Here is a 25,652-nt window from a genome sequence, read left to right on the forward strand (position 1 = left end):
GCTCTTCCATTTTTTTCTCTGATTCCTTCAGTGGGGTCCTATTCTCAGTGCAGTGGTTTGCTGCTGGCATTCGCCTATGTATTTGCTGTATTCTGGCTGTGTCTCTCAGGAGAGATCTACATCCGGCACCTGTCGGCCTGCACTTCTTTGCTTCATCATCTTGTCTAATTGGGTGGTTGTATATGTATGGGCCACATGTGGGGCAGGCTCTGAATGGGTGTTCCTTCTGTGTCTGTTTTAATCTTTGCCTCTCTATTCCCTGCCAAGGGTATTCTCATTCCACTTTTAAAGAAGGAGTGAAGCATTCACATTTTGATCATCCGTCTTGAGTTTCATTTGTTCTAGGCATCTAGGGTAATTCAAGCATTTGGGCTCATAGCCACTTATCAATGAGTGCATACCATGTGTGTTTTTCTGTGTTTGGGTTAGCTCACTCAGGATGATATTTTCCAGTTCCAACCATTTGCCTACGAATTTCATAAAGCCGTTGTTTTGATAGCTGAGTAATATTCCATTGTGTAGATGTACCACATTTTCTGTATCCATTCCTCTGCTGAAGGGCATCTGGGTTCTTTCCAGCTTCTGGCTGTTATAAATAAGGCTGCTATGAACATAGTGGAGCATGTGTCTTTTTTATATGTTCGGGCATCTTTTGGGTATATGCCCAAGAGAGGTATAGCTGGATCCTCAGGCAGTTCAATGTCCAATTTTCTGAGTAGCCTCCAGACTGATTTCCAGAATGGTTGAACCAGTCTGCAACCCCACCAACAATGGAGGAGTGTTCCTCTTTCTCCACATCCTCTCCAGCATCTGCTGTCACCTGAGTTTTTGATCTTAGCCATTCTCACTGGTGTGAGGTGAAATCTCAGGGTTGTTTTGATTTGCATTTCCCTTATGACTAAAGATGTTGAACATTTCTTTAGGTGTTTCTCAGCTATTCGGCATTCCTCAGCTGTGAATTCTTTGTTTAGCTCTGAACCCCATTTTTTAATAGGGTTATTAGTCTCCCTGCGGTCTAACTTCTTGAGTTCTTTGTATATTTTGGATATAAGGCCTCTATCTGTTGTAGGATTGGTAAAGATCTTTTCCCAATCTTTTGGTTGCCGTATTATCCTAACCACAGTGTCCTTTGCCTTACAGAAGCTTTGCAGTTTTATGATCCCATTTGTCAATTCTTGATCTTAGAGCATAAGCCATTGGTGTTTTGTTCACGAAATTTTTCCAGTGCCCATGTATTCCAGATGCTCCCCTAGTTTTTCTTCTATTAGTTTGAGTATATCTGGTTTGATGTGTAGGCCCTTGATCCACTTGGACTTAAGCTTTGTACAGGGTGATAAGCATGGATCGATCTGCATTCTTCTACATGTTGACCTCCAGTTGAACCAGCACCATTTGCTGAAAATGCTATCTTTTTTCCATTGGACGATTTTGGCTCCTTTGTCAAGAATCAAGTGCCCATAGGTGTGTTGGTTCATTTCCGGGTCTTCAATTGTCTTCCACTGGTCTATCTTTCTGTCTCTGTACCAATACCATGTAGTTTTTATCACTATTGCTCTGTAATACTGCTTTAGTTCAGGGATAGTGATTCCCCCTGATATCCTTTTATTGTTGAGGATAGATTTAGCTGTCCTGGGTTTTTTGTTATTCCAGATGAATTTGCAGATTGTTCTAACTCTTTGAAGAATTGGATTGGTATTTTGATGGGGATTGCATTGAATCTGTAGATCGCTTTTGGTAAAATGTCCATTTTTACTATATTAATCCTGCCAATCCATGAGCATGGGAGATCTTTCCATCTTCTGAGGTCTTCTTCAATTTCTTTCTTCAGAGTCTTGAAGTTCTTATTGTACAAATCTTTTACTTGCTTGGTTAAAGTCACACCGAGGTACTTTATATTATTTGGATCTATTATAAAGGGTGTCATTTCCCGAAATTCTTTCTCGGCTTGTTTCTCTTTTGTGTAGAGGAAGGCTACTGAGTTATTTGAGTTAATTTTATACCCAGCCACTTTGCTGAAGTTGTTTATCAGCTTTAGTAGTTCTCTTGTGGAACTTTTGCGATCACTTAAATGTACTACCATATCATCTGCAAATAGTGATATTTTGAATTCTTCTTTTCCAATCTGTATCCCTTTGGCCTCCTTTTGTTGTCTGATTGCTCTGACTAGAACTTCAAGAACTGTATTGAATAAGTAGGGAGAGAGTGGGAAGCCTTGTCTAGTCCCTGATTTTAGTGGGATTGCTTTAAGTTTGTCTCCATTTAGTTTAATGTTAGCAACTGGTTTGCTGTATATGGCTTTTACTATGTTTAGGTATGGGCCTTGAATTCCTATTCTTTCCAGGACTTTTATCATGAAGGGGTGTTGAATTTTGTCAAATGCTTTCTCAACATCTAATGAAATGATCATGTGGTTTTGTTCTTTCAGTTTGTTTATATAATGGATCACATTGATGGTTTTCCATATATTAAACCATCACTGCATGCCTGGAATGAAGCCTACCTGATCATGGTGGATGATTGTTTTGATGTGCTCTTAGATTCGGTTTTCCAGAATTTTATTGAGTATTTTTGCGTCTATATTCATAAGGGAAATTGGTCTGAATTTCTCTTTCTTTGTTGGGTCTTTGTGTGGTTTAGGTATAAGAGTAATTGTGGCTTCATAGAAAGAATTTGGTAGTGCTCCATCTGTTTCAATTTTGTGGAATAGTTTGGAGAATATTGGTATGAGGTCTTCTATGAAGGTCTGATAGAATTCTGCACTAAACCTGTCTGGACCTGGGCTCTTTTTGGTTGGGAGACCTTTAATGACTGCTTCTATTTCCGTAGGAGTTATGGGGTTGTGTAACTTGTTTATCTGTTCCTGATTTAACTTCGGTGCCTGATATCTGTCTAGGAAATTTTCCATTATCTGCAGATTTTCAAGTTTTGTTGAATATAGGCTTTTATAATAAGATCTGATGATTTTTTTAATTTCCTCTGAATCTGTAGTTATGTCTCCCTTTTCATTTTTGATTTTGTTAATTTGGACACACTCTCTGTGTCCTCTCGTTAGTCTGGCTAAGGGTTTATCTGTCCCGTTGATTTTCTCAAAGAACCAACTTTTGGTTTTGTTGATTCTTTCTATGGTTGTCTTTTTTTCTACTTGGTTGATTTCAGCTCTGAGTTTGATTATTTCTTGCCTTCTACTCCTCCTGGGTGTATTTGTTTCTTTTTGTTCTAGAGCTTTTAGGTGTGCCGTCAAGCTGCTGATATATGCTCTCTCCTGTTTCTTTCTGCTTGCACTAAGAACTATGAGTTTTGCTCTTACCACAGCTTTCATTGTGTCCCATACGTTTGGGTATGTCGTACCTTCATTTTCATTAAATTCTAAGAAATCTTTAATTTCTTTCTTTATTTCTTCCTTGCCCAGGTTATCGTTTAGTATATTGGACCATCCTTTCATCCCTGGGCTGAAGCCTAACTGATCATGATGGGTGATTATTTTGATGTGTTCTTGCATTCACTTTGCAAGATTTTTATTGAGTATTTTTACATCAATATTCATAAGGGTAAATGGTCTCAAGTTCTCTTTCTTTGTTGGATTTTTGTGTGGTTTAGTTATGAGAGTAACTGTGGTTTCAAAGAAGGAATTTGGTAGTGCTCTGCTTATTTCTGTTTTGGGAACTAATCTGGATAGTGTTGATATGAGGTCTTCTATGAAGGCCTGATAGAGTTCTGCAGTAAATTCATGGAGTCCTGGGTTCTCTTTGGTTGGGAGACTCTTAATAACTGCTTCTACTTCTTTAGGAATTATGGTGTTGTTTAGATGTTTATTTGTTTTTGATTTAACTTTAGTACCTTGTATTTGTCTAGAAAATTGTCTATTTCCTCCAGATTTTCCAGTTTTGTTGAATATATGCTTTTGTAGTGGGATCTGTTGATATTTTTAATTTCCTCAGATTTTTTGTTATGTCTCCCTTTTCCCTTCTGATTTTGTTAATTTGGATACACTCTGGGTATTCTTGCTAAGGGTTTATCTATCTTGTTGATTTTGTCGAAGAACCAGCTCCTGCTTTTGTTGATTCTTTGTGTACTCCTTTTTTTTAAAACTTGGATGATTTTAGCTCTTAGTTTTATTATTTCTTCCCTTCTATTCCTCTTGTGTGTATTTACTTCTTTTGGCTGTAGAAATTTTAGATGTGCTGTCAAGCTGCTGAGTATGCTCTCTCCTGTTTCTTTTGGCTGTACTCAGAGCTATGAGTTTTCCTTTTAGTACTGCTCTCACTCTTTCCTAAATGTTTGGGTGTGTTGTATTTTCATTTTCATTAAATTCTACGAAATCTTTTTTTTAAACTGGCATTATTTATTTATTTTTTGGCTTGTGAAACTTCCTTAATTTGTTGATGTAGCAAACAAATTTCAACTCTGCTATGCAAATGACAGAAGAAATGTGCTCAGCAATTAACTTTAGAGTTCAATTTCATAAAGGCAACATGCTATATGTGAAAAAATTACTACCTGAACTACAGGTATTAAATACTGAAAAAAATTAACAGTTTATTTTAATTTATCTTATTTAACAATCTAAGCAGTTCACGGCCATCAGCAGTTCCAGTGCAATTTTAGGTGCAGTTTGGAATTCAGGAATTTCAGTGGAGCTGTTAGTATAGCGGACCTTGTAGGTAAAATACATGCACGCTTTCGATAGCACATGTGAAGGGATCTCTCTAAAGTTGACCTCATTGGTTTCATTCTCCGCAAACTGACCTGGACCACTCAACATGGCCTTTATTGTTCCTGATGTTAATGCATGTTCTCTTTTTACAATAAATTCATGACCATCAGAAGATATTAATTTCGCATCAGGGCCTTCACAGCCACCATAGGTTTTCTCCTCTCCATCCATTATGTTCTTATAAAATTCTATTTGATCCCAGAGGAACTTACTAGTTTCCTGGCGAGGCCGAGAAGCAGTCATCTAGTAACTTGCATCTGAAGGAAGTGCTAAGAAATCTTTAATTTCTATCATTAATTCTTCCTTGACCAAGATTTCATTGAGTAGTGTGTTGTTAAACTTCAATGTATCTGAGGGCATTCTGTCATTATTGTTTTTATTGAAGACCAGCCTTTGTCCATGGTGATCTGATAGGACAAATAGAATTATTTCTATCTTCCTGTATCTTTTGATGCCTATTTTTTTGACAAATTATATGGTCAATTTTCGATGAGGTACTATGAGGTGCTGAGAAGAATGTAAATCCTTTTGTTTTATTATTTAATGTTCTATAAATATTTGTTAAATCCATTTAGTATATAACTTCTGTTAGTTTCTCTATGTCGCTGTTTAATTTCTGTTTCTCTTATCTGTCCATTGATGAGAATGTGGTGTTGAAAGTGGGCAGATGTGTCTGTCTGTCCTGTGGTCTCAGGATGTTCCATACTTCTTGGTGTTTAGCTCTCTTCTCCATGGGATTTGAGATCAGGGAGCAGTGTGATGGGCTAGGCCCTCATTCGTATTTCATATTTTTTTGCTTGAAGGGGAATTGATGGCACACCAGCATATTTTCCCGAAGTCCACATGCTTCTTAATCATTTTGTTCTTTTAAGGTGTTTATTAGTTGTTAAGGTAGAGCTTCATATAAATAATCCAAGAATGAATTATAGTTTGAAAATATTCTTATGCTTATTGAATATTTTCTTCAAACTCTGATTTGTCCAACTATAGTTTTTCATTCTGTCAGTCCATTTATTCCTCACATGTAATTAAATGTCTATTGTGTATAATACACATTTTAATATATCTCAAGGTCGGGTTGGGGATTTGGCTCAGTGGTAGAGCCCTTGGCTAGCAAGCACAAGGTCCTGGGTTCGGTCCCCAGCTCCGAAAAAAAAAATATATCTCAAGGTCTTCCCATTCTTAAACCTTTATGTTTCTCTGCCCAGTCAAGCTTCCTTACATCATATAAATGTAAATATAACATGAAATGAAACTTGCTTTTTGGAACTCTCATTTCATTTTGCTGAAACCTTTTTGAATCTCATATATAGGAGATTGGATGCCATAGTTTATTTCCTTCTACTTATATTTACCTAATTTAGTTTAAGTCCAGGGACACATTGACCATTTTAAAACAAAATGGAAGGTCCTGCTTTGCAACGTTTTTGCTCCCGGGTTAACATGGATACTTTATTTATTACCTAAGCAATATGTTGTGATCCTAATGGTAGCAAATATAGAAAGCTTAATCGTGGGCATAAAAATGAAATTTGGATTGAAAAAGTCAAAGTATTGGTGACTGGGGATTTCAATTTTCATTTGTTTTTAAAATTTTCAGTGAAACAAGTGGTCTGTAGATCTGCATCTGTAGGTCATGCCTATGATGTATCAATCATCTAGCTTAAGAAGCACAACATGTCAGTCACCCACAAGTCATACACCTTATCAAAAATCTGTCCCCAGCACCTACACAGCCTGTTAATCATCCAAAGGAAAAGCCCACAGCCTGGCAACCATCCATAAGAATTGCCCATGTCCTGTCAGTCATCCAGTGGAAAACCCCTCATCCTGTCAATCATCTACCAGCAACTCACAAAACCTGTCAGCCATCCAGAAGAAATTATCACAGTCTGTCAATCAGACATAACAAATGGCCATAGTCTGTTAATCACCCACAGGACATGGCGACTAACTTATATACAAACCTCTCAGAGCCGGTCAGTCATACATTAGAAACTCCCATAGCCAGTCATTCAATGGAGAGACCCACAGCCTGTCAGTCTTTCACAACATATCTCAAAGCCTGTGGATTATTCATAGGTAGTGTCAACAGCCTATCACTCAACCCCAGGAAACATATACCAACTTTGTCACTTGTCCAAAGGACAAGCCCACACTCTATCTGTCATTCATAGGAAATACCTACACCCTGTCCATCATTGATAAGAAATAGCCAAAGCCTGTCAACCATACATAGTATGTATCTACCATTGTTCAGTATGCATAACAAATATGCACAGACTTTCAGTCAGTCCTCCATGGTAAATGAGTGCTACATGAAATCATCCATAGAAAGTACCCACAACCTGTAAGGCATTCATAGGAAAAACCAACAACCTGTCAATCATCTGTAGGAAAGAGTTGCCTGTTTGTCAGCTACATGGCACACCCCCAACTTGGTAATCATCTGGGGGAAAAATCTACATCCTATCAATAACCCATAGGAATTTCCCATAGTCTTAGAACCATTTATAAGAAATTTCCATATCCTATCAAACAGCCACAGTAAAGTCAACAGCCTCTCAGTCATCTATTAGAAACACACACAGTCTGTCACTCATCCACAGATCACATACATTGCGTGAGATTCATCCATAGAAAAGCTAAGTGCCTGTCATGCATACAAAGGAAATGAACACAACCAGTAAATCATGCATAGGAATCTCCAACAGTCTGTCAGTTATCAAGAGAAAATTCACACAGTCTTTCAATTATCCAACAGTATTCAATTAAGATTAAACAGAAAAATTTCCAAAATCCGCCACCCTCACACACTGATATCATAAATAGGGACATGATAAACCTGGGAGACAGCACACAATAAATCATGCCGAGAGCAAAGATTCATCTCTGCCTCAGGCTCCTCCTCCTACATCATTCAGGCCTCAGGTTTGGCAGGCAGAGCCGATCCTGTTACCATGCCTGCTTGAAATCAAATGGGGAGATGTTTGTGATGATGAACTTCATCAATTTATTCTAATAGCTTTATAAAAATCATGTAGTGAAGGAAGCACAGGATTTTGTTTCTGTTGACAGCACATTTTCAGAAGGGTTTAGTCCACGGTTTTTCTGCATACGGGTAGCTAATTCTTCAGAGCTCCTGATAAAGCAGAAGATTGTATAATAGGAAAACAAGGCAGGAAGTGTGTGTCCATTCAAGAGTCCTATCTCACCTTATTTCAATTATATTGACAATAGCAAAAAGAAACGTCAGAAAAATGATAAAAATGCCTCATTTTGAATATGATCACAGTTTACCATTGAAAGAAACACAGATGTTTAAACAATATGCACATAGAATTAATATTTAATTAATGAATTCAAGTGACAGGTTTACAACGTGCCTCAATGGTTTACATTCCTTTCTTTTATTCAGTATTTTTTCCTCCATCTTTATTAACTTGGGTATTTCTTATTTAAATTTCAACTGTTATTCCCTTTGCCGGTTTCTAGGCCAAATCCCCCAACCACTCCCCTTCCGCTACTATATGGGTGTTACCCTCCCCATCTTCCCCTGTTACTGTCCTCCCCCCAATAATCACATTCACTGAGGGTTCAGTCATGGCAGGACCTAGGGCTTCCCCTTCCACTGGTGCTCTTACTAGGCTATTCATTGCTACCTATGCAGTTGGAGCCCAGAATCAGTCCATGTATAGTCTTTGGGTAGTGGCTTAGTCCCTGGAAGCTCTGGTTGGTTGGCATTGTTGTTCATATGGCGTCTCATCCCCTTCAATCTCTTTCAGTCCTTTCTCTGATTCCTTCAACTGGGGTCCTGTTCTCAGTTCAGTGGTTTGCTGTTCGCGTTCGCCAATGTTTTTGCCTTATTCTGGCTGTGTCTCTCAGGAAAGATCTATATCTGGTTCCTGTCAGCCTGCACTTCTTTGCTTCATCCATCTTATCTAGTTTGGTGGCTGTATATTTATGGGCCACATGTGGGGCAGGCTCTGAATGGGTGTTCCTTCAGCCTCTGTTCTAAACTTTGCATCCCTATTCCCTCCCAAGGGTACTCTTATTCCCCTTTTAAAGAAGGAGTGAAGCATTCACATTTTGGTCATCCCTCTTGAATTTCATGTGTTCTATGCATCTAGGGTAATTCGAGCATTTGGGCTAATATCTACTTATCAATGAGTGCATACATACCATGTGTGTTTTTCTGTGATTGGGTTACCTCACTCAGGATATTTTCCAGTTCCATCCACTTGCCTTTGAATTTCATAAAGTCATTGTTTTTTGATAGCTGAGTAGTCTACATGTTTACGTGAAGGCTGTTAGTTTAAGACTGACAGCCATGCAGCTAAGATCAGGGTCTTAAAGCCCACACCCACAGTGACATGCCTATTCCAACAGGGTCACAACTTCTAATACTGCTACTTCCTCGGCTTCACACATACAAACCATCAGACCCAGGATACAGTTCAATATAATAAAGACAAGATAAGAATGGTACACAGCAAATATCATTCTAAAATATTTATGCCAAGCATTCACACTAAATCAGAAATCAGAAATGTGAAAAGTATATTTGATCTTCCCCTGTTCAATAAAATCATTGAAGTCTTAGCTAGAATAACAGCACAAGTGAATGAGATAGATGTACACCCTTGAAAGAATGAAGCCAATGTCACTTTATTTAGGCCTGGGTGGTTGATATACACAAAAGACTCTAAAGCCTCCACCAAAATTCCCCTGCAGCTATTCAATTGTTCAGCATTGTATTAGAGGAAAAGCAATGCATAAAACCAAGTTAGTTTCCTAAATTCAAATACCCAGCACACTCTGCAAATAAGCAAACTAACAGATTCTCACAGATATTATAGATTAAATATAACCAAGGAATTGAATGACTTGTACAGTAAAAACTCTAAACTTAATGTAAATTAACAGAAGAAGATACAGTAACATGGAAAGGCCCCATGCTCCTAGGTCAGAAGGATTAATATGATGGAGTTGGATGTGATGGTTTATATTTCCTTGGCTCAGGGGTGGCACTATTAGAAGCGTGGTCCTGTTGGAGTAGGTGTGGCCCTGTTGGAGTAGGTGTGCGACTGTGTGTAAGGGGTTTAACACACTCATCCTAGCTGCCTAGAAGGCAGTATTCTGCAGGACCATCCAGATGAAGATCTACAGCTCTCAGATCCTCCTTCACCATGTCTGATTGGTGGCTTCAGTGATCCTGCTGTGATGATAACAGGTCTGAACCTCTGAGGCTGTAAACCAGCCCTAATGAAATGGTTTCCTTTTAAGAGTTTCATTGGCCATGTTGTCTGTTCACACAACTAAAGTCCTACGTAAGACAGTGGCCATAACACAAAAATTCATCTAGATAGTCTGTCCAATCCCCTAAGAATACCAACACGATTCTTTAATGACATTTAGAAATCCATCATTAATTTAATAGGTCAATATAAAGGAGCCATGTAGGTCACACAGTCATAAACATTAGCGCAGCTTGAGCCCTCACCGGCACAGATTTGGAGTTAATACACCATAGAGGTAAAGCAATAATGAAATCTGCAACAGTATTCAAAGGCTCATAGGTTGGGAAACATGATTAAGCATCTGTCCATAAATTTGTACACAGACAGCCATGAGTCATTGAACACCCCTGTCTGGGTTCAGGTAAAGCAGATGTCTACCCTTCAAGAGACTAGCGGCTCCAGGAAGCTTATACATATTGTGGAGTTGCTGGGCTGGGGATATCCTTGTGGAGGAGACAAGGGGTAGGGGGAGGAGGTATGCAATATTGAGATGTGGAACTGTCAGGGGGTGGATTGGGAGGGGAATGAAATCTGAAGTGTAAAAGTAAATAAATAAAAAATGGCTATCTTGCTGATAGCAATCTACTGATTCAATACAATCTATCAAAATTCCAATTCAATTCTTCATAGAGTCAGAAAGATGAATTTGCAAATTCACTTGGAATAACAAAAAAAAAACGAGGATAGAGAAAACTATCCTCAACATAAAGAAATAATAACAATAAAAGATAGAATCACCGTCCTTGACCTCAAGCTGTATTACAGAGCAATAGTTTTAAAAACTGTATGGTATTAAAACAGAGACAAGCAGGTAGATCAATGTAATAGAATTGAGGACACAGAAATGAACAAATACTCCTATGGTCCCTTGATGTTTGACAAATGAAATATAACCTTACAGTAGAAAAAAGATAGCTTTTTCAATAATTGTTGCTGGATCAACTGGAAGTTCGCACCCAGAAGAATGCAAATTGATCTTCTTCCCTAGTGCAAAGCTCAAGGGCAAGTGGATCAAGGACATCCACATAAAAAGAAAACACTCAAAGCCATAGGGGAAACTGTGGAGAAAAGCCTCGAACATAGGGACTCTGCGGAAATTTTCCTGAAAAGAAACACCAATGGCTTCTGCTCAAGGACTTTCAAATGGGACCTCATAATATTGCAAAGCTTCTCTAAGGCAAAGGATACTGTCTTTAGGACAACACGGCAACCAAGAGATTGGGAAAAGGTCTTCACCTATCCTACATTCAATAGAGGTCTAATATCCAATATGTACTAAGAACTCAAGAACTTAGACTCCAGAGAGCCAAATAATCCTATTAGAGAAATGGATATAGAACTAAACAGAGAAATCTCAGCTGAGGAATATCGAATAACTGAAAAGTACCTGTAGAAATGTTCTTCAACAATCTTAGTCATTAGGGGAATGCAAATCAAAACAATGCTGAGATTCTACATCACACCCATCAGAGTGGCTAGGAACAAAACTCAGGTGACCACAGATTCTGACAAGAATGTGGAGAAAGCAGAACACTCCTCCACTGTTACTTGGATAGCGAGCTGGTACAACTGCTCTGGTATTCAGCTGGGGGTTTCCTCAGAAAATTGGATATAGTACTACCTGAGGACCCAGGTATACCCATTTCTGGGCATAGAGCCAATAGATGCTCCAACATATAACAGACAAACATGCTCCAGTAAGTCCATGGCAGCCTTAGTTTTAATAGCTAGAATCTGGAAAGAACCCAGAAGTCCATCAACAAAAGAATGGATACAGAGAATGTGGTACAATTACACAAACGCAGTACTACTCAGCTATTAAAAAGACAATGACTTCATGAAATTCATAGGGAAAAGGATGGAACTAGAAAATATCATCTTGAGTGAGGTGACCCCAGAAAATAACACAGATGGTGTGCACTCACTGATAAGTGAATAGTAGCCCCAAAGCTCAGATGAGCCAAGGTGCAATCCACAGATCACATAAAGCTCAAGAAGAAGGACAACCAAAATGTTTATGTGTCAGTATTTCTTAGAAGGGGAAACAAAAATATTTATAGCAGGAAATATGAAGCCAAAATTTGGAGAAGAGATTGAAGGAAAGTTCATATTCATTAACTAATTAATTAAAAAATAAAAATTAAAAATAAATCCATGGTATATGGGGAATTGACAGCACGTTAACAAATTATACTGGTGAATAGAGACAGCTTCATGGAGAAGACAGAAACTTGGTCCATTACACAGAACAAGCACAAAAGTCAATGCCACATGCATCATGGAACAAAACATAAGACTTCATACCACAGATGTGGGAGATGAGAAAGTAGGAAATATGTTTGACTTCGCTGTGCAGAATGGTACTTCCTGAACATTACTCCTATAGCACAGAGAATAAAAACATCCATTCATAAATCATACCTCCTGAAATTTAAAACATGGCATAAATCAATGATCATCATCATTTAGCTGAAAATGATGCCTCTACCATTCGTAAAAATCTTAATAGATTCCTATAAAAATAAGTATATTTACTCTATAAACACAAGAAAAACCTTATCTATTAAGCTTCACACCTACCAAGTAGCATTCATGATACGTAAAGTAGTCTGCATGATTTCAGAACAGAAATGCAAACATGGTTATCCCAAAGCTACAAATACTGCAAAGTAAACCAGTTACTGGCTCTTAAGATGTTCTGGTACAGTAGTGGAACACATATTATGGAAATAATTCTATTTCCTGATTCTATTTCAGACACACTCTATGTGATGGAAGCCAGGCCTGAAACTGCTAAAGCAGCCAAAACCCTAAGAGTAGATATGTCCTGAGCCAAGAGGAAAACTCAGTACTCTTATCCGTATCAATGAAATGACTGTCATAGCTATAGATCTGTGTTTGGAACCCTCATTAGAAAAGCATCATCTTCTTGTAGGCTATAGACACTAACACAGAGACCCCAACCTGGAAAGTGTACAGAGAAGGTGGTAACTCCATTTTAATTGGGATGACTCCTTTACATCTCTCCCTCAAGACTTCATTATCTCTATAGCAAATAAACGTAGAGATTCTAAGAGATTGGGGTGATAGATTACTGTAGTGAGTGACTTACCGACATAATACCAAGTCCCTAGTAAAAGAGAAGAAAAAACAACATGGAATCTGAGAAGTAATACTAAGAAGTCAATAGGATTCAAACAAGGAATTGCTGAGTGGATGAAGGTAGAGGTCAGTACTTTCCCTTTCGTGCATTCAGAGGACCTGTGGGAGCATCACCTAAGGACGGCACAATGGCACCAGCCACCCTGGGTTTCCCTTCAGTATTTAGGTATTTTAGTAATTTCTGCAATTTAATGAGTATAAATATCCTCCACTTGGGAAGAGAGATGTGATGTTTGGATTCCACTGAGCATGGATGTTTGTTAAAATTTGTTCTCAGTCTAATAGGTCAGGTCTGCACCTGAAGGGTGCACTGTGCACTCACTGATTTTGGTGAACAGGATTTTATGTGTGAAAAGAATAAATACTTCTCACGCACTTACCAGATGACACAATCCAGGAGATTGGAACCTTGATCAAGGAGAATCCATGTCTCTGTGAATGCAGTGTCCTGGAGGTGACTCATTTGTCCTTCTTTGCCATCGGGCAGGCAGCAGGCCAGTACCATGACAGTAGATGTATCCATGTCCAAGGTGTTCCTTAGTGAAGCTCAGTTTTTTTCAGAGATAAAGTGACGTCACGAACAGCAGATGACGTTTGCAGACATGACAATTTATGGAGTCTGGTCTGCATACGCTGTAAAGTTGTAAAAGAAAGCCAGCACAGCACTGTTAGTAAAACAGTCCAAGGAGAGCAGTGGGCCTCTGATTTGTGAGGGTTTATCATGACATTGCTAAGTAGGACTCCCTCTTGTCAAAGACTCTGCTGCTAGTCCTAGTGACTCATCCTATGAGTGTTGACCTAAACTGTTTGCCTTTTAATTAAGAGTTTCCCATTAAGAATATCCTAGTAAGAGCACTAGTGGAAGGGGAAGCCCTGGATCCTGCTAAGACTGAACCCCCAGTGAACTAGATTGTTGGGGGGAGGGCGGCAATGGGGGGAGGATGGGGAGGGGAACACCCATAAAGAAGGGGAGGGGCAGGGATTAGGGGGATGTTCTCCTGGAAACCAGGAAAGGGAATAACATTCGAAATGTATATAAGAAATACTCAAGTTAATAAAAAAAAAAGAGTTTCCCATTAAAATGTTTTAAGTGAAAGCCACAAGTTTCTATACTCTTTATTACATCAGTAGCTTTTTAGTGTATTTTTCAAGTGAAAACCAGTCTTCAACTGGTACCCTTTAAAACTTCAGGAGCTCCTTCCAGTACCTGATGGAATTAGGATGCCCCATTGTGTGTGGGGTGTTTTCAGCAAAGGCCCCTGTATTGGACTCATGACTGCTAGCATTTGTTCCATCCAGAAGACCTAGTTTTACAGGAATGCCCCCAAAATTCACTCTTCCATCCTCTCTGACTCTGCTCAACAGCAGCACTGGAGCCTTGGAGGCTAGGATGCTGGTTGATTTTAAGCAACTCTATAAAATGTGGATATAATCTGGGAAAAGTGAATCACAGTAGAGGTATCTTCTCCATCACATTGTCCTGAGGGCAAGTCTGAAGCTCATTTTTTTGTGATTGATGTATAATTGCCCTGCTAAGTGTAAAAGACAAAAGAGAGAACCCCAAATGGTCCAGCATGATGAACGGGTAAACAGAGTTTATCATATTGATACAATGGACTAGTCTCTAGAGATGGACAGAGGCATTGACAGTATCTTATGATAAAAGAAGCTATTATTTAATGACCAAGAAAGGGGATATTTCTATATTAGATGACTTCATTTTTGTTAAATATGCAAAATGACCTGGTTGGTGGGGGCATAGAAATTTATCCCAGCACTCAGGAAGCAGAGGCATGTAGATTTTCACGAGTTTGGGGCCAGCCTAGTCTACAGAGGTAGATTCAGGACAGCCAGAGCTACACACACTCAAACACACACACACACACACACACACACACACACACACAAACACACACACACAGAGAGAGAGAGAGAGAGAGAGAGAGAGAGAGAGAGAGAGAGAGAGCGAGAGAGAGAAAGGGGGTAGGCAGAGACAAACTTTCTTGAAAATCAACCAATCACTCACACAAGGAATCAATTAAACAAACAAAAACCTCAAAAAACTAGACACCAAAAAACCCATCAATCTATCAAACAATGTCAGAAGCAACAGCAGCAGCAGCAACAACAACAATGACAACAACAACAACGACGACAACATCTACACCAAAAACCAACCGAATGAGACCAAATGTTAGATTGGATTGCAGCCAGTTTACTCATTAACTCAAAGCATCCATGAAACCCAGGCACATCATGGGCTATGGTGTGCTCTACACATCCTGATCTTAAGTTCCTATACTTAAAGTAACACTTCTGTCATTAAAGAGGGATAGGCTGAGCTGGTGCCTAACAAGTTGATAGGGGGTAGGATCTGGAGGAATAAAGAGTACCTTCTAATGGCCACAGAGTTTTCTCAAACTTAAAATATTTTTAAAACCAATAGTATAAGGGATGCATAATTTAATGACATAGTAAGAATGCACTCCTAGATTATATACTTGAAAAAGATGAATTTGCTGCATAAGTGTATTACATACCTGTAAACATGTTATTATTGAAAGATTATGCTTCTTTCACATGTATGAATGTTTTGCCTACGTGTCTGTGTGTGCACTATATGTATGTCTGGGCCTGTGAAGATATGAGGGTTCTAGACACCTATAATTAGATTTGAAGATGCCTTTGAGCTTCTTTGTAGGTGTTACTGTAGGTTTCAGGGTTTGAAGCTGACTGATATTGAGGATTACCTTTGCCCTCCAGTAGCAGACAGGTTACCTTCCAGTATTATGAACTCTGGTTAGTAGTGTGAAGATTCTAGTTAGACCCCGGCTCAACCTATCCCCCCCTGTGATGACAGAAATGTTATCTTCAGAAGTCAGTCCTGAACATCAGATTTTATAGAGCAACCAATAGTCTTGGCACTGGCTTGTGATGGTCAAGGTTTTCTATAGGACCCTTTGGGTAATGACTCAACAGGTTGTCACCCATTCCTGTTGCTGGATTTGTAACTTGGTGGCACAAGATGTCTAGGTGGAGCCTCGTGTCATGTTAGTTTTTGGCTCCATATGTATTCCATACATATAGGAAGCTAATAGAGTAGCAGATTTCCATTTAATTTTTTCAAAGGGACTTTAGTGTTTGTTGTCCCTCCCCTTATTTCCTACTTTACCTAGGCTTGCATGCCAGGGCTGTGGGTGCCTGGTTAAGAAAAAGAAACTGACCCTCTTCCTTATCAAGTATGAATCTGTATGCCCATTCCAACATGCAGCCAGCAGGTGACCAGGATACACTGGAGAGAGTGATCAACTCCAGTCAACATCATGTTGATGAATATGAAAGGAGGGTAATGGGGCTTGAAAAATGCGAGGGAGGTAGAAGTGTGTACCCTTTGCCTCTACCCATTTCTCCCGGTTCCCTCTCATTAACCCCTCCTATTCTAGCTTTTATCTCTTCCCAACACTATACACTCCTTCCTCTTCCTGGGGCGATATTCTTCTGCTCCCTAGTTCCCTAGTAGATAGTCAGGAATCCTGTGTGGTTATCCAGATTGTAGTTCTCATATCAGATACTTAAAACCTAACATCCTTAACAGCAGACACATGAAATGTTTGTTGTTTTGGGTCTGGGTTTGCTAAATCAGGATGATTTTTTTAGGTCCATCAGGCCAGTCTTAGGGTTACAGATTGCAATGGCTGCCCTAACTGCCCTCAGTACTCCCTTTGAAGGCCATGCAAATAGATCTACTTCAGCGTCAACATTGACAGAGCTTTGAACAAGCACTGAGGGGGCTGGGCTCCTAACAGTGGAGTCTGAGGGGGGCACACATGGAGCATAAGGATAGGGTACAGTCCGTAAGCCAGCTCCATTGTGAGCTCAGAGCATGTCACTATGGTGGTGCCAGTGCAGCTGTGTTACTAGGTGATGAAGTATAGTTCAGTTAACCCTGAACGAGCAGGTCTTGCCTACACTTCTTTGGCAAGAATTGGTGATTTTAGCAAACTCTTATCGTATAATTTGGGAGGTGGAGATTAGCTAAATGGGAGGGAAGAGAGGGTAAGAAGGTCCTGGGTGGCCCTAGCACTCCATAATGGAGGAAGATTTTGAATATGATGCTCTGGCATTGAAGTTCCCCAGAAGGGGACGCTGGTACACCCGTCTGTGGCGCTCCTGTCCTGGTTTTGGATGCCTGCGTCAAAAGAAAACGACGAAATTTCCCCTCTATCTGATCGGGTATGATCCCGTGGGTCGATTACAAAGAGCGGCCTGTGTTGGGGACGTGGAGAAAATTGAAAGTATGATCCATGAGTGTCATCATCATGTGGATGAATCTGATTGGAGGGGCAGGTAATGGGGCTTCAAATTGATGAGGGGAGTGAAAGGAGGAGGGTAGGAACTGTTAGGGACACTCAGGGCTAAGGAGGAAGACAAATCAACTTCCAGGGCTACAATCTGAGGGTAGAGAGTGGTCATGCATAGGCTCATTTTCACTGGGGACCCCTGGGTTTTATACCTGCTAAATGCTCTTAGTCGTATGAGACCTCCACACTGTGGAACAGCAGCTCCTAGGCCTTAATGAAACTACATAATTTTATTCTTATGTTAACCCTTACATTTTGTAAACATACAAAAAGACACACACACTCACACACATAAATACCGTTGATTTGCCTCTGTGTATTTTCTGTGTACCATTGTGATAGAACCTGGTGCAGGATCCCCTGGAACTGCAGCTATAGACAGTTGTGAGCTGCCCTGTGTGTCTTAGCAATCAAACTGAGTTCTCTACTAAACAAAACTAGAGCTGTTATTGCCAAGACCCCTATCTAGATTTTCTTTCTTCTTTGTTGTTGTTGTTGTTTTCTGTTTTTTCATTTTTATTAGATAGTTCATACATTTACATTTCAATGTTATATCCTGTCCTGCCTCTTCCATCCCACTTCCCACTCCCCCTGATTCTATGACGACTTTCTTAATACATAATATGATGCAATATAATAATGTATAATATAATATAATGTATATGATACAATATAATAATATAGTATAAAATAATAATGGATCAAAGACATTTAGAACTGGAACTGTGACCATGCTCCCATGTAATCACCTTCTGTACTGTTGTTTTTACATCGATACACATGTGAAGGACAGAGATTGTCCTCATCTCACTTCCTGTGCCCCACACGTGTGGAGCTTAGGGTGTGGTGGTCAGAGACAATGTCGACTGCTAGTTATGTTGTACCACCATGGGGTTCTAAGGCCTGAGCTCAGGCAAGCAGGCCTCCCTGTGGGTTCCAGCCCATCGTCCCTCTGTTCTGGAGACTCCACTCAAGCAAGTCCATGGTGTGCTTTATTTACTGTCTTGGAGCACACTGATCCTCACACTTGTAGGCAAGTGAGCTTTGCGGATCCCCTTATCCCAAGATCAGCAGTCAGGTTTTCAGGACAAATGCTTTACCAATTGAGTTTTAACAACTACCCCAGCCCCTCATTCCTTTTTCTCTGTGTGTGTGTGGGTTCTTACCATGAACCCCCTTGCTCATCGTCCCTCCTCCTCTTATATGAGGGTTCACCCCCACCCGTTTGCCCACTCCTTCGGGATTCCCTGCCTTAGCATTCCGTTCCACTGGGGCTAGAGCCTTGGCAGGACCACGGGCTTCTCCTCTTATTGGTGCCCAACAAGGCCATCCTCTGCTACATATGCAGTTGAAGCCAGGGGTCTTTCCATGTGAACTCTTTAGATGAACGGATATCTGGGTTCTCTCCAGCTCCTGGCTATTGTAAATAAGGCTGTTGTGAATGTAATGGAATATGTTTCTTTGTTTTATGTTGGAGCCCTTTTTGTGTATATGCACAGGAGTGTGTAAAGCTGGGTCCTCCGAACAGATTTCCAGAGTTGTCCCAGCTTGCTCTCCCACCTACAAAGGAGGAGTGTTCCTCCTTCTCCAAATCCTCGCCTACCTCTGTTGCCTGAGTTTTGATCTTAGCCACTCTGACTGGTGTGGCGTTGAATAACAGGGTGGTAATGATTTGCATTTTCTCTGATGACTAAAGATGTTGACCAGTCCTTTAGGTTCTTTTTGGCCATTTGATATTCCTCAATTGAGAATTCTTTGTTTAGCTCTGCTCCCCTTTTTGTATTAAAGTAATTTGATTCTCTGGAGTCCAACTACTTGAATTCTATGTGTATATTGGATGTAAGCCTTCTATCAGATGTAGGATTCATAAAAATCTTTTCCAATCTGTTAGTAGCCATTGTTTTCTAATGACAGTACTCTTTGCCTTACAGAAGCTTTGCAATTTGATGAGGTCCCATTTGTTGATTCTTGATCTTGGAGAATAAACTATTGCTGTTCTGTTCAGGAAATTTTCCCAAGTATTCCAGGCTCATGTATTCTAGGCTCTTCCCCATGTTTTCTTCTTTTAAGTTGAGTATATCTGGTTTTATGTGGAGATCCTTGATTTGCTTGGATTTTAACTGTGTACAGGGTGATAAGAAAGGTTTGATTTGCAGTCTACATGCTGAGTGCCAGTTGATTCAGCACCAGTTGTTGAAAAAGCTATCTTTTACCCACTAGATGGTTTTAGTTCTTTTGTTAAAAATCAAGTGACCATAGGTAGGTGTATGGGTTCATTTCTGGGTCTCCTATTCTATTCTATTGATCTACTTGCCTATCGCTGTACCAGTATCATAACATTTTTATCGCTATTGCTCTGTAATACAGCTTAAGGTTAGGGAGGGTGATTCCCCCAGAATTTTTTTTCTTGTTGAGTATAGTTCTCAGGATCCTGTTTTTTTGTTAATGCAAGTGAATTTCCAAATCGCTCTTTCTACCTCCATGGGGAATGGAGTTAGAATTTTGATGGAGATTGCGTCGAATCAGTAGATTGCTTTTGGACAGATGGCCAATTTTATAATGTTAATCCTGCCAATCTGTGAGAATGGGAGATCTTTCCATCTTATGAGATCTTCTATTCTTTCTTCAGAGACTTGAAGTTCTTACCGAACAGGATTTTCACTTGCTTGGTTAGAGTCACACTGGGTTATTTTATTTTATTTGTGATTATTCTGAAGGTGTTGTTTCCCTAATTCCTTTCTTAGCCTATTCATCCTTTGAATAGAGAAAGGCTACTGATTTGTTTGAGTTAATTTTGTATCCAGCCACTTTGCTGAATTTGTTTAAGGGGGCATCCTTGACTACTCCCTGATTTTAGTGGTATTCCTTCAACTTTCTCTCAATTTAGTTGGATGTAGGCTATTGGTTTGCTGTATATTGCTTTTCCTATGTTTATAGTAAGCTTTGAATTCCTGATTTTTCCAAGACTTTTAAAGGTTAGCACATCATTCTTATATCCTGTCTTTATGGTGGAAGGGGAATCGATGACACACCAGCATATTTTCCCTAGTTCACATGCTTCTTGATCATTTTGTTATTCTAAGATGTTAATTAGTCTTTAAGGTGAAGCTTCATATAAAGAATACAAGAATGAAGTTTAGTTTTAAAATATTCTTCTGTTCATTGAATATTTTCTTTAAAAACACTGAATTGTCCAATGGTAATTTTTCATTCTGTCAGTCCATTTATTCCCCACATGTAACTTAGATATCCCCTGTGTAGAATACACATTCTAATATCTCTCAAGATCTTCGCATTTGTAAAACTTCATTTCTCTGCCCAGTCAAGCTTCCTTACATTGTATAAATTTAAATATAACATGAAATGAACATTACTCTTTGGAACCCTCCTTTCATTTTACTGAAACTCTATGAATCTCAAGCAAGGCAGCTATGCCACCATAGGTTATTACCTTGTAGCAATATTTACCTGATTTTGGTGTGAGTCCATGGGCACATTGATCAATATACGGCAAAGCATGAGGTCCTGGTTTCTATACCGAGTATAGAAGTGTTACATATGGGCATAAAAAATGAAATGTGAAAATAAAAATAAAAGAAAGTATTGAGGACTGAGGGCTTACATTTTTGTTCACTGTTAAAAATGTACATAGATGCAAGTGACCGGTAAAATTGCCACTTACCTGTAGATTGTGACATATTTTGTTTAATGTAGGGCACAATGGGTTGCTTGATAATTACCTTTTATTTTGTAAAGTGCTAAAAGTATGCTAATTATAGTTGTAAAATAATAAAAAGGATAAATGACCTTCCATTCTTAGAGAGGGTAAAATGTGAATGAAAATGAAGGTAACCACAATGGATAAGATAGGAGGATTAAGAAATGTAAACTTCTTTTATATGAATTTTTTTATGTGTACTGCTGATAAAATCCTGTTTTTCTCTCACAGAATAGTTCTGTTTGTTATCACTAGGAAGAGAAATCATTACCATGATCAGGAAATGCTGAGCTCTCAGGAGCTGGAAATGCTTGTAGTGTTGTAGCAGATTTCTTCCCCATTCGAACTGAAACATCAGAGTAGCCCCTATTAAGATATGTTTAATGTTCATCCCTTGGATGGGGACATGGAGTCATGGAGCTCCTGAAAATACCGAGGAGTAACTAGTAAGTTCCAGATATTAGAGTATGACTTAAATTCAAGCTGAGATCAATTTGGGAACTTTTCTAGGATTCAGACAGGCTGCTTTGAGCAGCGAAGAAGGTCAGGATAGAACACCTGCCTTAAATAGGAAGAGTCATGTACCATATCCCTAGCACAGTAAATGAACATTTGAGTAGACCTCAATAAATAAGAACATTGTAGTTACTTTCTTCCATCAGATAGAAATCACCTTCATATTATGTAGTACTTACAGGTGATGAGAGTCTTACTGGGAATTCAGAGATGTTGCTAAATGTGTTTTCAATTTGCAGGACATCGCTGCATTATGCGAGTGCCCACAACCATCCAGATGTAGTGACACTGTTATTAGAAAATAAGTCCAACATTAACATCCAGGATGATGAAGGCTGCACACCGTTGATTAAGGTAGCTATTGGCCATCTGTTTTGGTATGAAATGGATTAGAGGTGTCCTTGTTTGGTTTCTGTTGTTGTGAGAAAACACAGACCAAAACTTACTCAGGAGAGGAAAAAGTTATTTAGCTTACATTTATTCATCCCAGTTGATCCTCATGGGAAACCTGGTCAGGAACTCAAATCAGGAACTGTGGGGAAGAACTAAACTAGAGATCAGGGGAGAATGCAGCTTTCCATGGCTTTTACCCAGGTTTGCTCAGCTTTTTTTTATACAACTTTGAACTCAGGCATGCCCCTACCACAAGACCTTGGGCTTTCCTACTTCTGTCTAAATAAAAAAAATAGTTCCACACAGTGCCCCAGAGGCCAGTCCAATTCCTCAAGTGAGGATCTTTCCAGGTGTATTAAGCGTGTATCACATTGGCAAAAAGAACAAAATCTAAGCAAACAAGCAATCTCTGCATTGTGACAGCCAACCAGCACAGACCTGAGTGCTTAGGACATCTAGGTGGGTTGGTAGAACCCCTTAATTCTACCACTTGGAAAAAGATGTGGTGGGGAGATCATTAAATGAGTCAAGCCTGGAGTATTTAAGAAGACCTTGTGTCAAAATGGAGGGAAAATATGAATAACTAAAACTCTGTCTGATTTCAGAGAAACTATTCAGTGCCATTGTAGAAATGTTTCCCTTGGCTTCCTTGAAGTGAAGATGTATTTCTTTGTACAATTTCCACAGGCTGCGCAGCGGGACAACACACATTGTGTTTGTGTATTGCTCAGGCACAATGCTAATCCAAATTTGATGGATTACAGTGGGAATACAGCCTTTCACCATGCCATTTCCAGGGGCAGCATTGCAATTGTAAAGATGCTCCTGGAGTACAACGTAGATATTGAAGCCAAAACAGAGGTAAAGGTCATTCAACTTCATTCCCAATGCACTTCTAGCTACTTCTAGCTGGGACACTCAGACCTATTTTCTACATGCAGAACCTCAAGCATTGTCACTGAATGTGTTCAGAGGAACGCTTTTTCTCTTTAAATATATATATGTGTGTGTGTGTGTATGTGTGTGTCTGTGTGTGTGTCTGTGTGTGTGTCTGTGTGTGTCTGTGTGTGTCTGTGTGTGTGTGTGTGTGTATTTATAATTAGTGCCAAAAAACCCACAGAATAGCATATTTTGTCTCAGCGTTGACTTTAAGTTTGAAATTCAAGATTATAGGCTTTAGGATTACACACACACACACACACACACACACAGAGACACACACAGACACACACACACACATACACACATACACACACACATCACATCACATCACATCTACACCAACAAGGAAAAGAAATACATTTCAAGTTTAATGATTGTAGAATATATAGAACTGGGTTGCTGCTAAGAAGGTATTGATGTGTGTTTGGCTCAGGGATGAGGGCAGACTGGGAAAGGAGAGAGGTGTCAGGCAAATTAGAAAATCTGATCATTGAGAAAATATACAAAACATTTTTATGATTTTCAAAAGTTTTGGTATTCATAGAAGATGCTATTGCCCTTGGGAGATAATTCTTAGTTTAGAAAAGAAATATATTTGGAGTGCAGATTGAGAAACTCTGCTCCAGATACCTCTTGAGCACACTCCTTCAACAGGGGCATACCAAACTTTATATTTTGGGGTTGTGTCCATGGAGGTCCTAGTTTTTGGAGCTAAGAAGATTGGAACCATTGAGTGTTTGGGGAAAATTCTGGAAGGGATTGGTGTTCATATGCAGTGTTGTGTAGACAAAAGATGTGTCAAAGGGAAGAAGAGAGCTGTGTGTGGAAAGCACAGCAGGTGTTGTAGGAAAAATGATGCCTTGTGACTCAGTACAGTGTGTGTTTATGTTCACAAAATCTGTGATGAACTTTCAGTTGAGAAACAAGTTGTTTTATAAAATGTAATATTGTTTTCTTTACAGTATGGCTTGACACCACTGCAACTTGCAACATATGAAAATCAGACTGAAATGATAAACTTCTTAGAATCAATGAGTGCAGATGCACAGGCCGTGCAAGTGTCAAACAGGTACAGTTTCTTCTCTTCTACAATCTTAGTGTTGTTCTTGATGGTGAGAATTTCTTAAGTCAGGAATATTAATATGATATTAAATGATTTGAAAAACTCAGAGAAATATTTAGAAAGCTTATTACACACGAAATATGAGCTAGAAAAGAGACTGTTCCAACACAACAAAAGAACAGCAGTAACAGGAGTACTACATAGCTCAGTAGTTCAGTTCGTGAGTCATGAACCAAGACAAAGAATAAGCTAGATCAGCTGTTGGTCCACTTCAGTATTTTTTATTTTGACACAGTTTGCCACTGAATTAAAGGTCATGTGTGTCATTGGCAAATGTTCTACCATGAATAAACACCCCCAGTCCCTGAGTCTGAAATTTTATAATTTCTGACCTTAAAAATGACAGTATAAGCCATATCTTTAGAATTATATGTTACATAATCACAGGTAATAAATAGTGTTTCCTAATGATCTGTTTGAAATGTCCAATGCAGTAGAAAACTACCTTTTGCTAGGAGGTGTTCGGTAAACTTTCATCCTGTAATTAACTAGCAATGTTGGTGATATTGCAGTCTAAGACATTTTTGTGTCACATTTCAGATGGAGCTTTTAATGTGGATATATAAATAGTTCATTTCCTTCCACATATTCTGGTATTTTAGAATTATAAATCTTCTCCTAGATTTTGTGAATGTTTAGCTCTAAATAAATTGATCTTACAAAGCTATATTCCCTTCCATATGAAATAAAATTATTATGCTGAAATTCCCTGTTTAGTACACATGTTTACCTAATGTTTATGTTGAGCCATTATTTCCAGACAACAGATCTGTGCTTTAAGGTGAGCCTTTCTAGAGAGAGCTCACTCTCCTTTCAAAACTTAATGCTCTTTGAAATATTTAATTTTATTTTTTCTTATTCATTTTACATCAAACTCACTGACCCTGTCTCAGTCTCCCTATTCCACAGTCCTTTCTGGTTCCCCTTCCCCTTCACCTCTGAGCAGTCATGGATCCCCTATGTATCCCCACACCCTGGCACTTCAAGTCTCTGCAAGGGTAGACACTTCCTCTCTCTCCAAGGTCAGACAAGGCAGCTCAGCTAGAAGGAGGTATCCCATGTATAAGGAACAGCTTTTTGATAGGCCCCATCCCAGTTGACTGGGACCTATATGAAAATCCAGCTGCTCTTCTGCTACATATGAGTGGGAAGGTGTGAGTCCAGCCCGTGTATGTTCTGTGGTTGGTGGTTCAGTCTCTGAGAGCCCCAGGCGTCCAGCTTATTTCACTCTGTTGTTTGTCCTCTGGAATTCTTATCTCCTTGCAGACCTGGAATCTTTCCTCCTAGTGTTCCCTAAGAGTCTACTGCCATACATCCCTGAGCAATGCAAATATTCTCTTTAGAGTTTTTAAGAGGGAGGGAGGAGAGAGAGAGAGAGAGAGAGACAGACAGAGAGAGAGAGAGACAGAGAGAGAGAGACAGA

At 39.4% G+C, this 25,652-nt stretch overlaps 2 protein-coding genes across 3 annotated transcripts in view; one reads left to right on the forward strand and one right to left on the reverse strand.

The window, feature by feature from the left end:
- Positions 1-4,540: 4,540 nt before the first annotated feature.
- LOC134482563 (elongin-C-like) lies at positions 4,541-4,957 on the reverse strand. Its single transcript, XM_063275994.1, has one exon. It carries the CDS (start codon positions 4,955-4,957, stop codon positions 4,556-4,558), a length of 402 nt encoding a protein of 133 aa, XP_063132064.1. The 3' UTR covers positions 4,541-4,555.
- Positions 4,958-16,194: 11,237 nt separating this feature from the next.
- The window catches only part of LOC134482477 (ankyrin repeat domain-containing protein 7-like), a 33,140-nt gene continuing 23,682 nt past the window's right edge, over positions 16,195-25,652 (forward strand). For both annotated transcript variants that reach the window (XM_063275946.1, XM_063275947.1), the window contains exons 1-4: positions 16,195-17,523; positions 22,011-22,125; positions 22,852-23,025; positions 24,069-24,175. In XM_063275946.1, the coding sequence (XP_063132016.1) occupies positions 17,267-17,523; positions 22,011-22,125; positions 22,852-23,025; positions 24,069-24,175 (653 nt within the window). In that variant the 5' untranslated portion in view covers positions 16,195-17,266. The remainder of the gene's footprint in view (positions 17,524-22,010; positions 22,126-22,851; positions 23,026-24,068; positions 24,176-25,652) is intronic.

This window comes from Rattus norvegicus, chromosome 16, assembly GCF_036323735.1.
Source record: "Rattus norvegicus strain BN/NHsdMcwi chromosome 16, GRCr8, whole genome shotgun sequence".
NCBI lineage: Eukaryota > Metazoa > Chordata > Mammalia > Rodentia > Muridae > Rattus > Rattus norvegicus.